General features: G+C 36.0%; 1 protein-coding gene across 3 annotated transcripts in view; it reads right to left on the bottom strand.

Annotated features, from left to right (window-relative positions):
• LOC108746380 (thrombospondin type-1 domain-containing protein 4-like) overlaps nt 1-14,715 on the bottom strand; it is a 68,062-nt gene that overhangs the window by 9,463 nt on the left and 43,884 nt on the right. For 2 of the 3 annotated variants that reach the window (XM_018483113.1, XM_018483114.1), the window contains 4 exons: nt 10,073-10,148; nt 5,766-5,917; nt 2,529-2,631; nt 298-400 (listed from right to left, as the gene is read on the bottom strand). In XM_018483113.1, the coding sequence (XP_018338615.1) occupies nt 298-400; nt 2,529-2,631; nt 5,766-5,917; nt 10,073-10,148 (434 nt within the window). Of the gene's footprint in view, nt 1-297; nt 401-2,528; nt 2,632-5,765; nt 5,933-10,072; nt 10,149-14,715 lie in introns of those variants that run through there. The other variant, XM_018483115.1, reaches the window with a different exon arrangement.

Below are 14,715 nucleotides of genomic sequence, written 5' to 3'. Positions count from 1 at the left end.
GATAAGAGGATCGATTGACTCTTCGAGGATGAAAGCTTTTTAACAAAAAGAAACTAAAGAGGACTTTGTTTCTAAGAGTTTACGAAGTATCCCCCGAATTCGATTCTCGTCCCAGAATTCCAAAATTAAAAAAAAAAATTCAGGGAAAAAAATATATTATTGTGAAACTCGATGTTAGGAGGTTCTTGGTAGCGCCGAGTTTAAATATAGTTTGAAAATGTCAAATTTCAAATAGATAGCAGGAAATGGAAGTATCCACACACGCATCCGTGCATCTCCACGTATCCATCGACTCACCATCTACGAAGGGCATCCAGACGTAACTGCGGCCCTTGTAGTTCCTTCCGTTGTACTTGGAGCACTGCTCCGCCCGCAAGTCTTCCGAGAAGTTCGGGCATTCCTGCACAAACGCGTAATGGATTAATTAAACTTACGGTAATTGAGGATCGATCGAGAGAAGAGAACGGAGTTACCATCGAGAAATAGACGCGGTTCTTCCAGGGAGGGAAAAACCGACAGGATCGATCGCGTTGCTTTTTACAGCACGTCGGTCGCGCTTTTCCCAAAGCGCTGCGAATAAATAAAGGTAAAATTATTTGCGGCCTCTGGCAGAAAAAAAAGCTCGCATTCCGAGCTGCCGCGTGCTCCGAGAGGAAGTCCGTATATTCGTGCAAACACGCGAATGCCGGCACGTGTGGTGCTGGTGCGCTACGTGCGCGGCCGCGTTGCAATTTCCGGGTAGACTATTAATTGCCGGCGAACGAAACGGTGGTTACTTTGCCCGGGCATGTTTGCGAATCGCGAATACGGCTCGGAAATGTAGTCCCCTGGTATCGAGCTCGAAGATAAATATGCCCGCACAAGGCGCCGTTTTTCTCCCCGAGTAATAACGGATAACGAAGCCGCATCTTTTAGGTAACATCAAGCCAATTTCGCTCTATATCGCGATTTTATTATGTCAAAGCAATTTTGAGAGTTAAAACTTTCACGTTAAAATTCTTACTCTATGCTAAAAAAAAAAAAAAAAAAAAAAAAATTCTTACTTCACTTACTTTACTTAATTGTTGCTGTACCCTTGACAAAAAAAAATAACGTTTTCTCTCTTTAAACTGCGAAACACGCAAGGTATAATACGAATACTTGTGGGTCAAGAACACCCAGTACGTCAACGAGCACTGATCGTGGCCGAGATGTAAACAGATCTTATCGCACGGTCTTTACTACTATCAAGAGCTAATCAACACCAACGAGCCCTTTCTCTCTTCCACTTCCTTCTCGATACCGGTCAAAGCCATCCATTACACGGCGGTCTTTAGTCTCGCAGGTGGTGATTATTCTTATGAATTTTAAACAACGCCACGTGCATACACACACACACACACACACACACACACACACACACACACACACACACACACACACACACAGTGCGTTGTAGAACCGGGGATATAAATCGTCGTCGTGCGCATCCTTAATTGGCCCGCGCGATGATTTGTTCGAGACTCGTGACGCATCGTCGAGAGGAAAATCTTGAGGAGCGTGCCTTGCAGCGTGCACGGGTCTAGGTGGATATAGACACATTCGCTGATCTATGCGACATCGTGGAAATAGTGACACACGCGCGAGTGTGTATGCGAATTTTATGCGAACGATCAGCGAGCTTACGCGCGTTAATTGTTCGGTTCAAGGCCCCGACAATAAACCGCCCTGGAAATAAGGCGGCCTTCTATCTAAGAGTCTTCTCCGTTTTCTTGAAATTCTAGGGATCTCTTCGCAGAGAATTTTCAACGTTGCAGATCGGCGTTGCAGATTCTCTCTTCGTGAAATTTACGCTTACGTCAGATTTTGATAGACTGATGAAACGAGCGATCTCGACGAAAACGAGCTTAGTAAGCGAGATTCTATCCATGAGCAAATTTTACATTGTAGAGGCAATTCGAAAGATATCGTTCGAAGCTATATCTTCGAAATAATTTTTTCGATACATCCAATAGAATTAAAATATTATTTTCCGACAAATTTAAGGTTCTCCAGAAGCTCTTCGATAATATATAATAATTGCTGGAATCTGCATCTTCAAAAATAATTTTTTAAATATACGATAAAATTAATATTAAGTTGTGCACTTTGTGTCATTTTTCAACAAATTTAAATAAGATTCTGCAGAAATTCCTCTTTAATTGCTCAAATATGTACTCGTATCTTAATAAAAAGACAATATAAAGTCTCAATTGAAATAAAAATCAAAATAATAATAATAATAATAATAATTCGAGCCAAGTTGGATCAATACTAAAATTTATTTAACAAACATTTTAATCGCTTCAAATTCTAAGATTCTTTAGAAATGCCTCTATAACTGTTTGAATTTATCTGCGGATTAATTTTTTAGACGAACACAACAAAATTAAATAGAGTTAAACGCTCTATGCATTACCATTTTTCAAATTCAAGAACTTGATTTTCCAAGAGAGTTCCTCTATAATTCTTGTCGATAAACGTGCTGAAGGTCTTGTGCGCCGGCTTACCTGCGTATTGCACGTGTGGTAGCGCTTGTATGTGCCGATACAAATGGGTCTGGAGCTGTTCGTACCGTTCTCCGAGATAATACTTCGCCTCCTCAAAAGTCTCCTGGAACGAATCGCTTGCATTAGCTCACCCATTGACTCGTGCGAGTAGCGCGCGATGCATCTCGATTTTTAGCGCCGAGTGCATAAGCGCATTTTTAAGAAATGCATAGCACTATGCAACCTCAAAGATCAAAAGAGAGAAAGGGAGAAAATATACGCGATAAGAATGAAAGAAACATTTATGAGTGTTATTTAATCATTGTTGCTACGCTGAAGGAAATAATTACACTTGTTATTAGATGGAGGATAATCACTTCACATATATTACATTTTTTATTTCACGTAAAATTAAATAAAATTATGATTTAAGAATTTAAGTTTACATTTTCTCTTCGGTGCAATCTATTTAAATGCTATTTTATCTAAAAATTTTATGTAGTTTATTTAACATAATTTATATGATTGAATAATAACATTTCAATCCAATGTGATTAAGACGGAGTAAAATATGATTCGAGTAGATCTCTTAATTGTTTATGTTAAGTTAGTCATCAGAACTCTTGTGTAACTATCGTCAAGGATAAAGTCAAATTCAAGTTATCAGACGTCTTTAACGAGCGAGATACTGACTACTTTGTATTTACTCGTATAGTGAACTCGTCGCGATATATTCATATTGCGAGTCACGTAACGGCTCGCAGTAGCGTTAGGAAGGTGTAAATGTCAGTGACGATAACAACACGTTTCTGCCCCCAGGAGAAACTCGCAGAAGTCGTCGGCCTGCCGGTGTATAATCTTCTTACGCTACTGATCCGTAATTTGCACGCTGCTTTATAGCTAGCCAGGCAGGACATACAGGGTGTACGGAACTTATGCGTTAAAGTCTCTTTCTTGAAGGAATTTCTGAATTATTCATGTTCCACTGGAATTTTATATATTCTTTTATTATTCAAATAAAAAATATACTGTAATCCTGAATGAGAATCTCCATTGACGACAAAATTCGTTCGTAGATAAATTTTCAAGAAGGAAACGCACAGTGAAAGCATATTTAAATAATAAACGACTGGCGGCTATTCCCTTTTTCTCTCTCTTTCTTTCCTATCCACGTATCGAATAAACATTTGTACAGATATCACAATGTGTGCAATTTCAAGTTTTAAAAAATGCAATAAAAAGTTTAATCAAAGCTCTTTCGTGCACTTTATTTTTGTAATATAAATGACAGCAATGTTTATGAAAGCAGTGCATAAATTGTATACAAAGGAAAAAATGTTATCCATTTATTCAAAGAAAAAAAAATTACGTTTCATAATATCGCATGTAATCTTTTCTACATGTATATGCATTCATGAATATCAAACAGAATTTGTGTAATTTTACTTTGTCCAAATATTTTAAAAAAGTTTTATATATTTATATTGAAGACTTTCAATATGGATAAGTAAACAACATAAGAATATTGCGCATTATCGCATTAGAAACTGCAGAACAATCTATTCAATCTAAAAACTATGCTTATCCATCTAGCTACTACATGTTACACGCTGATGAAGAAAGAGAGTTAAACGAGTTATCTCTCCATATAATAAGATATCGATGAATCTGAGGCACCTTGTATGTTCCTTATGGATATGAAGGAATCGAAGATAAGCGGTGGTCGATTCAATCGACAGATTGAAGAGTAGGAGTAAGTATATTCGAAGTCCAAAGTTCCACGCGGTTATGCGAAATGCAACGCGATTCGTCTAGCGAGCGTTTATGATCCAAATTGCGCGAGACCCTAACGGTACCGCAAAGCATGTGATTATTGTTAGGATCAACTGCGCAAGGTGCTTTGCATTCTCGCGATGGAACCGCGACGCCCGACGATTACCGATCCCAGTCGTGACCTCCTGCGGAAGATCGTGCCCTCCGCACCGCGAGGACAAAGGTGATGCGAAGTGTGGAAATCATTAATCGAGCGTGAAAATATTTGGATGGTAATATGGTCATACAGTGTTTGATTTTCATGCTCAATGAGCTCTTGTCGCGCTTTGTTTTGCACTTTTAGCTTTGTAAAGGAAAGTGAAAGGAAACTCTTGATATATCCTATAACGTATGTTTGTCTTATTATTTATAACGCCTTATTTAGAATGTTATATAAAATATTTAAAAAACATATATATAATGGTATTTTAAAATATTTTACATGTTTATTAAGAATTTTAAGCGATCGTATATGTGAATACATCAAATACGATAAAGAAAGCTAAGATCGATCAAATTTTGGATGTTATAAATAATACATTATATAACTCTTTTATTGATTCAATTTATTTAAATATAATTGCGAGCCGATAAATTTATCAAATTAAATTTATATAACAAATTAAATCGTTGACACTATTTAGCATCCTAAACCATGTAAAGAACTTATTGTGAAAAATATTACCTCAGTTGTGATTAAAATCTCCCTTTCCCATTTAAATGAATTTAGAAAAGAAATATTATTTTATTAATTATATTAGATAAAATTGCGTCCGAATATTAATAAGGTCTGTATTTAAAAAGTAATGTAAGCTAGAGTGTATGTGAAAGATAATCGATAAATGAAGTATAGTTGTGAACATTCGTTATCTGAGGTAATATTTTTTGCAATAAATTTCTTACTTTTTTTCTTTCTTTCTAATTTAATTTAGAGGGGATTATTATCGTTTCAGAATGATTGTTTTCGAATGTTATCGGCTCGCAATTATATCTGGAATAAATTGATTCAATAAAAGAATATATAATGTATTATTTGTAACATCCAAATTTGACCGATCTTGGCTTTCTTTATCGTATTTGATTTTACATGTTATTTTAAAATAGCACTAAATACGACAATACATAGTGGCTGCCAAAAATTTTTCCGGCCAGTATATAATTTTAATTTAATTTTTGTATTTTTGTCAATTTATTTTTTAATTTATATCATTATGAGTTAATAAAATTCTTACTATACACAATATTTTAAATACTGGAGTATATTAAGTGCGTAATTAATACTTATATACGAAATATTTATTTGTAACAATTCTATATCTGAGCAATACAACAAAATTATTTATATTATTAGCCGGAAACTTTTGGTAGCCACAGTATATGTTCTTTTTTTTATAAAGATTAAAAAATTATTTCAGGATTTTTATCTGTCATATTAAATGGACTCACCGTAGAGGGACGCATTCCCGAAATTGAGACTGGATACCTGTACCGCAAGATCTGGAACATTCGCTCCATGAACTCCACGTTCCCCAAGTGCCTCTTATCCTGTTGTCATGGCTGATTCCAAATTGTGTTCTTTCTTGTAACATATGATACACCTAGAAAAATAAACACTGTTCCGTCAATCGTGAATTCTTCAGCTAACTGTAACTCCGAAACTCTTACAGTCAAATATAAACTTAATATCTTAAAAAGAGGAATAATTTTCAAGTAAATTTATTGTTAATTGTTTAATTATTTATGTAAAATATTTTATTTTGATAATTTATGCAAAAATAATTATACTTCATTTATCGATTATCTTTCACATACACTCTAACTTACATTACTTTTTAAATACAGACCTTATTAATATTCGGACGCAATTTTATCTAATAATAATATTTCTTTTCTAAATTCATTTAAATGGGAAAGGGAGATTTTAATCACAACTGAGGTAATATTTTTCACAATAAGTTCTTTACATGGTTTAGGATGCTAAATAGTATCAACGATTTAATTTGTTATATAAATTTAATTTGATAAATTTAATTGTATAAATTTAATTTGGAAGGATTATTATTATCTATTTCAGATTGTGTAAATCTGTCTTTGTTGTAAATCTGAAAAGTAATCGTCGCACAGTCATATATCTGAGATAATAAAAAAAGGAATATCAAGCTTAGCGCGATGATAATGCAAATCATATTTTCAATTAAAAAAATTATTTAAATACATATAGATGTATTATTCTAATCTGACTGTATAAATAATACTTTTCTTACTTAGTTTATTAATTTATTTGACGGTCTTGATTCTAACTTATTATTGTTTATGTAAATTTTGTTTCCAAGTCTTTTTGCTTATCGCCTCTTTCTATCACTCTTCATGATAGATAATTGCGCGAGTGTGAAAAGTGACGATAGCTATTACAGTGAAAAAAAATATCGAAGCAGGTAACTGGACGGTAATTAAACGATGAGGCAGATACGTACGACTGGTATTTTGTTCCTGTTAATCACACACCAGCATCATAGAGCACAAACTGTTTGTTCGGTAATTAATATCGCTACTGCGAACGAGATCCCAATTAGATCGCATGCGTTTCGGTATCACGTACTCTTGTCGTGATTAATTAAACGAAAGATCGATTATACTGTATTGCACACACACACGGCGCTGAATTAACGGCATTCGATCTATCTCCGCGCACCATGAGCTACTCGTTGCATTAACTTCTGCCGGAAGTTTCCTAAGGTAACGTCGCTTCACCACCGGGAAGAAAGGCACGACGTTCTCACGTAAAGATTTCCCGCGCTTCATACTTCACGTCCGATCCTCCCTTCGATCGCGCACGTCTAATTAATCAAACGCGAAGAGTCGCATCTCTTATTCCCTCGCACGCTATGGGCGTAATATCTCGAGACCGGAATACAAATCGTCGATTTCGCCGAACCTGTCGCGAGACGAATAACAACCGTTAAATCTCGAAAGGCCTCTTAAATGTGACTTTTGTTCCGCCCACGTTCGTCGGTTTGTTCTGTGCGTCGCGTCGCCGAGGATCGTTTCTATTTTTAACGAGCAAGGACTTAGATTTCACGAAAGAAAAATAATGCAAACATGTAATTACGCTTTTCGTAAACACCGTGTGTCAATGTTGAATTTAGTGTCAAACAATGGTGAATTCGAATGAAGAACTCTTAGCTGCTTTTTTTGCAAGTTGTTAACCCCAAGAGCAGCAAACTAATACTTCCTTAATACCTAGCATTAACCCTGGAACGTTAATCACAGCGTTTATACAGCAAAGACTCCGTACAAAGGAGGAAATACATGCTTCACGTTGGATATACTTGAGGAGATATTTTTACAGTATACGGAATAATGAGACCTCATCGAGAATAAATTCATGTAACGATAATACTTCACAGAGAGAGAGTATGATCAACGTAATGCTTTGAAACATTCTTTGATTGATCAATTCGTAAAATTCTTTCCTCTGATTGATCAATCAAGTGCTTCAAAGCATTTACAGTGAGACTTTGATCGTATTTAAAAAGAAAGGATGCTTCATGTATTTTTAAATAATATTAAGGGGAAGACACGAACCTGATTAGAAGCTAATCGAATTGAGTATCTATTACTTTGTCTGGATTTTGATTTTCATATCAAATCGACAAGAATATAATTATAAAAAGATAACATATAGAATATATAAGAAAATATAAAGATAATATAAGATATATGGATAATATAGAATATATAATATCGCACGAAAAATGACACAAGTCGAAACTTTTCGAATTTCATATTATGTGCAGATTGTGTTTTAAATCTATCGGCCTTCAGAAAAAGTGATGGAAGTTAATCGAATTCAAACAGAAAGTAGAATAGAAAGAATTGAAAACGAGAAAAATGACACAAATTAAAATAGGGGTAATTTTTAATAGTCTAATATAACACCAATTAAACATGATTATTATCGATATTTTTACAAATAAAATTTGAAAGTAATTTGTAAAGCTGTAATTAATTTATATTTAATACTGCCGTAAATAATTAATTTTTAAATAAGCAATTTTCTTTTCCCTCTCCCCTGAACAATTTTATAATTTTTTACTTGTATTATTTTTTTCGGTAATGCAAAAAAGTATAAATATACAGATTATATAATCTATACCTGAAAATAAGGAAGAAACACGGAAACAATGATATTGCTAAAGTATCTAAAAATTTAGACAGATACAGATCTGAAAATAATTTTATTAAGCTATCAAAATAATTATGTAGGATACTCAAACTGATTTCTAGAATGTCAAAACTTTTTGCAGCATTACTTATCATAAAATTCCTACGTAATTATTTTAATAGTACAACAAAATTATTTTTAGATCTGTATCTAATTAAATTTTAGATACTTTAGCAAAACCGTTCTTTCCATTAAAAAAGCTGAGAAATTATAACTCTAGAGTTATAAGCTCGGTTGAAAATTCGTCAAGGATTACGTAATGCTCTGAAAATTCTTATTATATATATCGGTCTTTCAAGAAAGCAATTCCGGAAGTGTGTATCGCCTTGACGTAGGCCTAAGATGAAGGTCGCATGTGTAATTTCGGGTAGCCGGAATGCGCCGTATTTCCTAAGCTGCGTCATCTATTTTCGTGTCATCCGTAATACACACGTTTTCCAGAACAAACGGGTTCTTAAGTGTAATTATAAAATAGCAGCGGTGGTTGCACTGCACGCAAACCGTGTTTGCGTTCATTCTCGTGTCGCGCGCCACGTGGCCTTGTTCCCGGCGCGTTCTCTGCGCCAGCGTAATTTAGGGACCTCCTTCGGTGTCAATTAATTACCCCCTACCCCCGCATAGTGCCACGTAATTGCGTATTAATTCCCGCAAGTGGATCGAATTAATATGCATCTCGCGCACGACGAGGACTGTTGTCGGAGAAGCGAACGGAATTATCGCAATAGCCAATCGCGAGATCGAATTCAGCTTGTCGCGGACGTGATTATTTATTGATGCTTAATCGACGACATTGATTCCGAATAAAAGCTTACTAACTAGCATAACTAGCTTGTCATCGAAATATACTGTAAAATTAGTTCCCCGTCACTTGTCATTATTAATAAAATGAGATTGTTTTTCGAAGTTTACACTGTTAGATATCAAAAATCAATGGTAACCCAATTCCTTGACTTAAATAACATTTTATTATTTTTTATCTCCACGCTAAAAAAAAATTTACGAAATTTGAATAAATATTTGTTTAGATAGTACCAATAGGACCATTTGCTTACGGATAATATATATTTATTTGATTTTAAGAAATGATACTTAAATTTAAGTATAATTTTTTTTAATTAACAATAAATAACAAGAAAAGGCGAGCCAGATTTTTATGTATTTCACATTCTTAGAACATATGTTTCGATCTTATTATTAGGTCATCCTCAGTGTATACATGTAGAGAACGCAAATTTAACAAAATTAATAAAACGATTAGATACAATTTCTACAGATTGTAGTTACGCAAAGTGTTGATAGTATTCCTTCATATCTATCTTTTGTTACAATAATGTAATGCTTTCAGTCTTGTAATATTCTCAATTGCATTCTTCCATTATATCGGTCGCAATTAGTCCATAATGATGATAAAATTATTTAAACATGTTGAGTCATTCAATCAAAATGTATCGGCACACATTCTCAAATGTGAATGTTTAACAAGAATATAAACCAGTAGTTAAAACAAAGTTGTAAAGATAAGACTTACTTCTATGGGATATTTGTCGGGTATGTGAGAAGACGAGACACCGGCCGTGCTCAGCATCATCAGGGCTAGAATCGATCTGCAACAGAGATAGAGGCAGGCGTATAAATCAATCTATTGTAAATAGGAAGATCAATGAGCGTAATGGCGGGTGCAATCAATAGTTTCGTGACTGAAAACCGTTCGCGCCGAGCGGGGCAATTACTCTTTTATCGTCAGCAGAATCGCCCGTTCGCCTGCTTTCATTGAGTTAGAAATTTCAAGAATGCGATCTTAATCTTCATTGAACAACTAACGCGCATTTCCGCAGATGTGCAATGATAATAATGAATTGAAGCCGATAATGTCAGCGATAAACCTTATTTAATCCTTTGCGCTCTGATGTATTTCTCTTCCCGCTAAAAGCGCGTTAATCAATAAATTATATTTATAAATATAATAAAAATAAATGTATTTATAATGTACAATTAATAAATAGAGTTTATATCTCTCTTCCTCTTCCTCTAATTGTTGTGTTAACCTTTACATCGTTTCTCTCCTTACTTACTCAAAAGTGACACAACTAAGAAAACATTTCTCGAGTTATTATTATGAATGAATTTAGTAAATATTATCATCAGACTCTCATCACAGGCAGATTAATTTAATTTCATTTTAAAAATCGTCATAAAAAGGGTGGTTTCTTTAAAATTGTGAAACAAAACTGGCAGAAATGGCATTGTTTCTAAAAGTATAATTCTTTTTGCCGATATTATTTAATTAGTCAATAATTTTCTGTCAAGAAAATATTGTAGTTTCTTCCCTTTCCTGGAAAACTTAATTTTTTTTAGTTTTGCCACTTTTAAAATAAGAAAGCGATGTATCTAAAAATTAACGATCAAAAAATACTTCACGCAAATATAACATCGTATTTATCGTAAAAAAGCATGATTTTATAATGTATACGACACGAAGTTAAATTTATCCAATAAAAACGTAATTCTCGTTGACAGACCTCGGACAACATGTTGCTTCCATTGGCATTAATCATTAATAATGCAGCTTAACTACGTAGATGTAGATCCTGGCAATCGATATAGCCAATTGGCGTTGACTTATCTCAGCTCGATCGAACTACACCACATACGCACGTCTCAATTTTTCCCACCGCATACAGTCTCTAGTTCTTTCTCCTCCCTACCCTCCTCTCCCCCATGCATCCTGAGATCGAACTCGACATGCAATCTCAGCATCCGTTGCCACGTGGGATAACTATTACGCACCACGTCCCCGGAAACGTCATTTTTTTCGGTTGACGAATTAACTTGGGAGCGCGTTCGTGGATTTACAAACACCGCATGTAAGAAAAGAAAAACAAAGAAACGTGACCAAAATACAGCGCATATATTACCTGATATATCTAACTAAAATATTTAATGATAGATAAAACATGAGATACATTAAAAGTAGGTTTTAAGTATGAATATTCAGTATATGAATAGATCTTCGGCCGAACTCCTTTCTTTCAGCTAAAGGAAAAGGAGAAGTGCAAGCAAGCGAGATTTGCGAACGAAGAAAATATGCATAGACGGCGAAACCGCGACCAACTTGTCACTTCTCTACGTTAATTATTCATAAGCTCTAAATGGCGTCTGCCAGCTGGGAAACGTATACGGACAAATAGAAAACGCATACGGCGATGATAGGACGTGATGCGTAGTTCTGACGCCAGCGTAAATGCCAGCCGTCGTATTATCTTTCCATGGAAATTACTCAAAAGCGATACTGGAGAGAGGAAGCAAACCCCGATGCGAAATCCAGATGCTTTGATGCGCCGTGGCGCCGTTCTGTGTGAGTTGAATACATCACAATCACAAAAAATTGCAAGACAATCGTTCTAAAATAAGGAAAAATCTAGTACTACAATATTTGACTTAAATAGTTTTCATCTAAATTATGCAAAGACGCTCTTAATGTCAAAATAAACAAGGAAATATTGTCTTAAATATATATACATTGCTTCTTAAATATACAAGTATGACACTGTTTCAACACCGCCTTAGTGGCTTTTTCTTCCTGTAAAGATTAACAATTAATAATTATGTGTAATTTAATAAATAGATCTACAACATCACTCTACAACATATCTAAAACCTATCAAAATCAGTGAGGGGACAGTTCCGACGGTTCCTTCGTAAGATCCGCTCTGTTCGAACAAGACTCTTTTCTTTCTCATATTTATTCACGTATCTCGGACTATTTCCATTTATTACAGTTAAATAAAAAAAAAAAAAAAAAAAAAAAAAGTCGACAAAAATCGAAATATTCGTATTTCTTGACGTGCATCGATCGAGTTAGAAGCCGAGTCTCAAGGTTTCTCGCGCCAACAGGAAGTGCGTGCAAGCTAAGAGATCACACACAAAGGGGCGAAGGGGAAAGCCTTCGACCGGCGCTGATCCAAGTAAACTGTGCCACTAAGTGTTAATAACGTTTCACTTGTTGCGTTTTCTCGGAAAGCTTAATTAATCATTAGATCGCGCCGCTGCGGATCGAGGGGGGCGGGGAGGAGGGAAGAGGCAGGCATTCCGACGGCGGGATGGAGAAGAGCGGGGAGGGGGAGGGGCAGGGGAGGGGGGGAGGTAGCCAGCCAGCGGTAGCGCACGACGCGCGCGTACGCAATCATGCGTGCATACGTGAGCGTGTGTCGTGTGTACTCTCGCGCGAAATCCGAAAAATGCGCTATCTCGGCTATATCCACGCGCGAGCGCGACGCGCTCGTAATCGAGGGGCGGCGATGTGTTTCGCGATGCACCACACGCGAGCGATGAAGCGCATTGCGACGTGGCGCGTTCGCCCAACACGTGTAGCCATCTGCCCTGAGATCGCCACTCGCTGCGGACGCGCTGCGAAGAGGAGATCGCGCGAGATCGCAGCCGGATTGAGAACGAGGAATTCTGATTTTTGTCTACGCCACGGCTGCGAGCGGGACTCCCGTCGTCGTTCATTACATACCTCTCCTTATTCGCGATGCTGAGATTCGCGATGCTGAGATTCGCGCTGCTGAGATTCGCGCTGCTGAGATCGCACCAGGCTCCCTCTTTTCGATTACCTATACCCTATTGAGGCGACTTGGGCCTCAGAGAATAATTGTCCTGATTAAGTCATCCTTTTATCTCGATATCTCTAACTGCACGACTTGTGTATATCAAATGGTATCAATATATTGTATTATATGAAATAATTAAATGTAATGATTAATCTTTTTAGAAGACGAGAATCTATGTTTAATATCTTACAACTTTTCCTTAAGTAAGATTGTTATAATTCATTATTCTTTCATTGTATTCCTTATCTTAAAATATAAAACTGTCTCAGCTATAGTGAATTTTTTTCTCATCATATTAATAATTAATAGTTATATACATATGAAGTAATTGAACATAAGAAAAATAAAGACAAACGATTTGCTAAAAAGAAGCTGCCTTAAGATAAAGATATGCATTGATATTCTACAGCAATTAAATTAGCTTTTTACGCCAACATAAAAGGAAAATTGAACGAAACAGCTACTAACAGCGTATTCAATTTTAGCTCTGCAGAAAGTCAGTCACATATTTATATCTCAATTCTCAAAGGAGATGCTGATAGATGATATTTACATTCATATATTCCCTTGCAGATGCAAAGCAACGATGTTATCTAGCTCTTTCCGACTCTTAATTGACATTCAGAATTCTCTGTATTAATTTATTTTCGTATCAGTCTCTTTTTCTCTCTGCTTAGAAGAGAGTACACCAATGGAGATTCCGCACTTATCCAGCGACAATGGCGATCGCGGATCGCGTTTCACGGCGTGGCTCACAATGCAAATAAATTCTTGCCGAAGTATCGGCGATCGATCTCTCCAACAAGAGCCCACAAAGTACGGACAACTACGAACCGTATCCGCGACCCGTTACGACTTCCCCTATCACGCAGCCCGTCACGGCGCGGCGTATCTCGCACTTACGACAAACAATGCTGGTCTTGTACTCAATGGCGTAGGAATGTGAAAAATCGATCGACAAGAAGCAGCAGCGCGTTTCAGCCGTCTTTACAAAACCCGACCAGAATCCTCTTATTGACGGCGAGCACGGGACGTCAATCGCGACCAGATACGCCACCATAAAGTCAAGGGGCCTCAATGACCCTCGTTAAGGGGAATACCAGAGTCAGTTTTTGTCGCTAGAGGGAAATTATTAACTCTGTACTCTTTCTTAAATGCAAGCCGGCGCATCTTCCACTTCCGCGAATCTTTGGCAATTTGGATCGAAAGTCGGTCAGAGCGATAGAGCTCGAATTCCGAGCGGACGTGAAATAATAAAATAATATTGCGATATTATATCAACGTAGATAAATCGTATTAAACGTAATAATGATATGTATTATGTTTTTCTCATTCGTAAAATTAAAGGAATACGCGGAAATTGTAATGTATATAAAATTTAATTAGTTTTTTGTGACTGCAATAGAGATATTGCAGTAGAAGGAAAAATTATATATTTTATATCATTCTACAATTATGCGTATTTCTCTTATTACATATTATAATTTACCCGAATTAACGAGGAGACATTATGCAATTGAAAAGTCACTTAATATAAAAAAGATATAAATATATTTTTAAA

The sequence above is a fragment of the Trachymyrmex septentrionalis genome, unplaced genomic scaffold (genome assembly GCF_001594115.1).
Source record: "Trachymyrmex septentrionalis isolate Tsep2-gDNA-1 unplaced genomic scaffold, Tsep1.0 scaffold17, whole genome shotgun sequence".
NCBI classification, from domain to species: Eukaryota; Metazoa; Arthropoda; class Insecta; order Hymenoptera; family Formicidae; genus Trachymyrmex; species Trachymyrmex septentrionalis.
The sequence above is the reverse complement of the archived record's forward strand: the minus strand, read 5'-3'. Positions and strand labels throughout refer to the sequence as shown.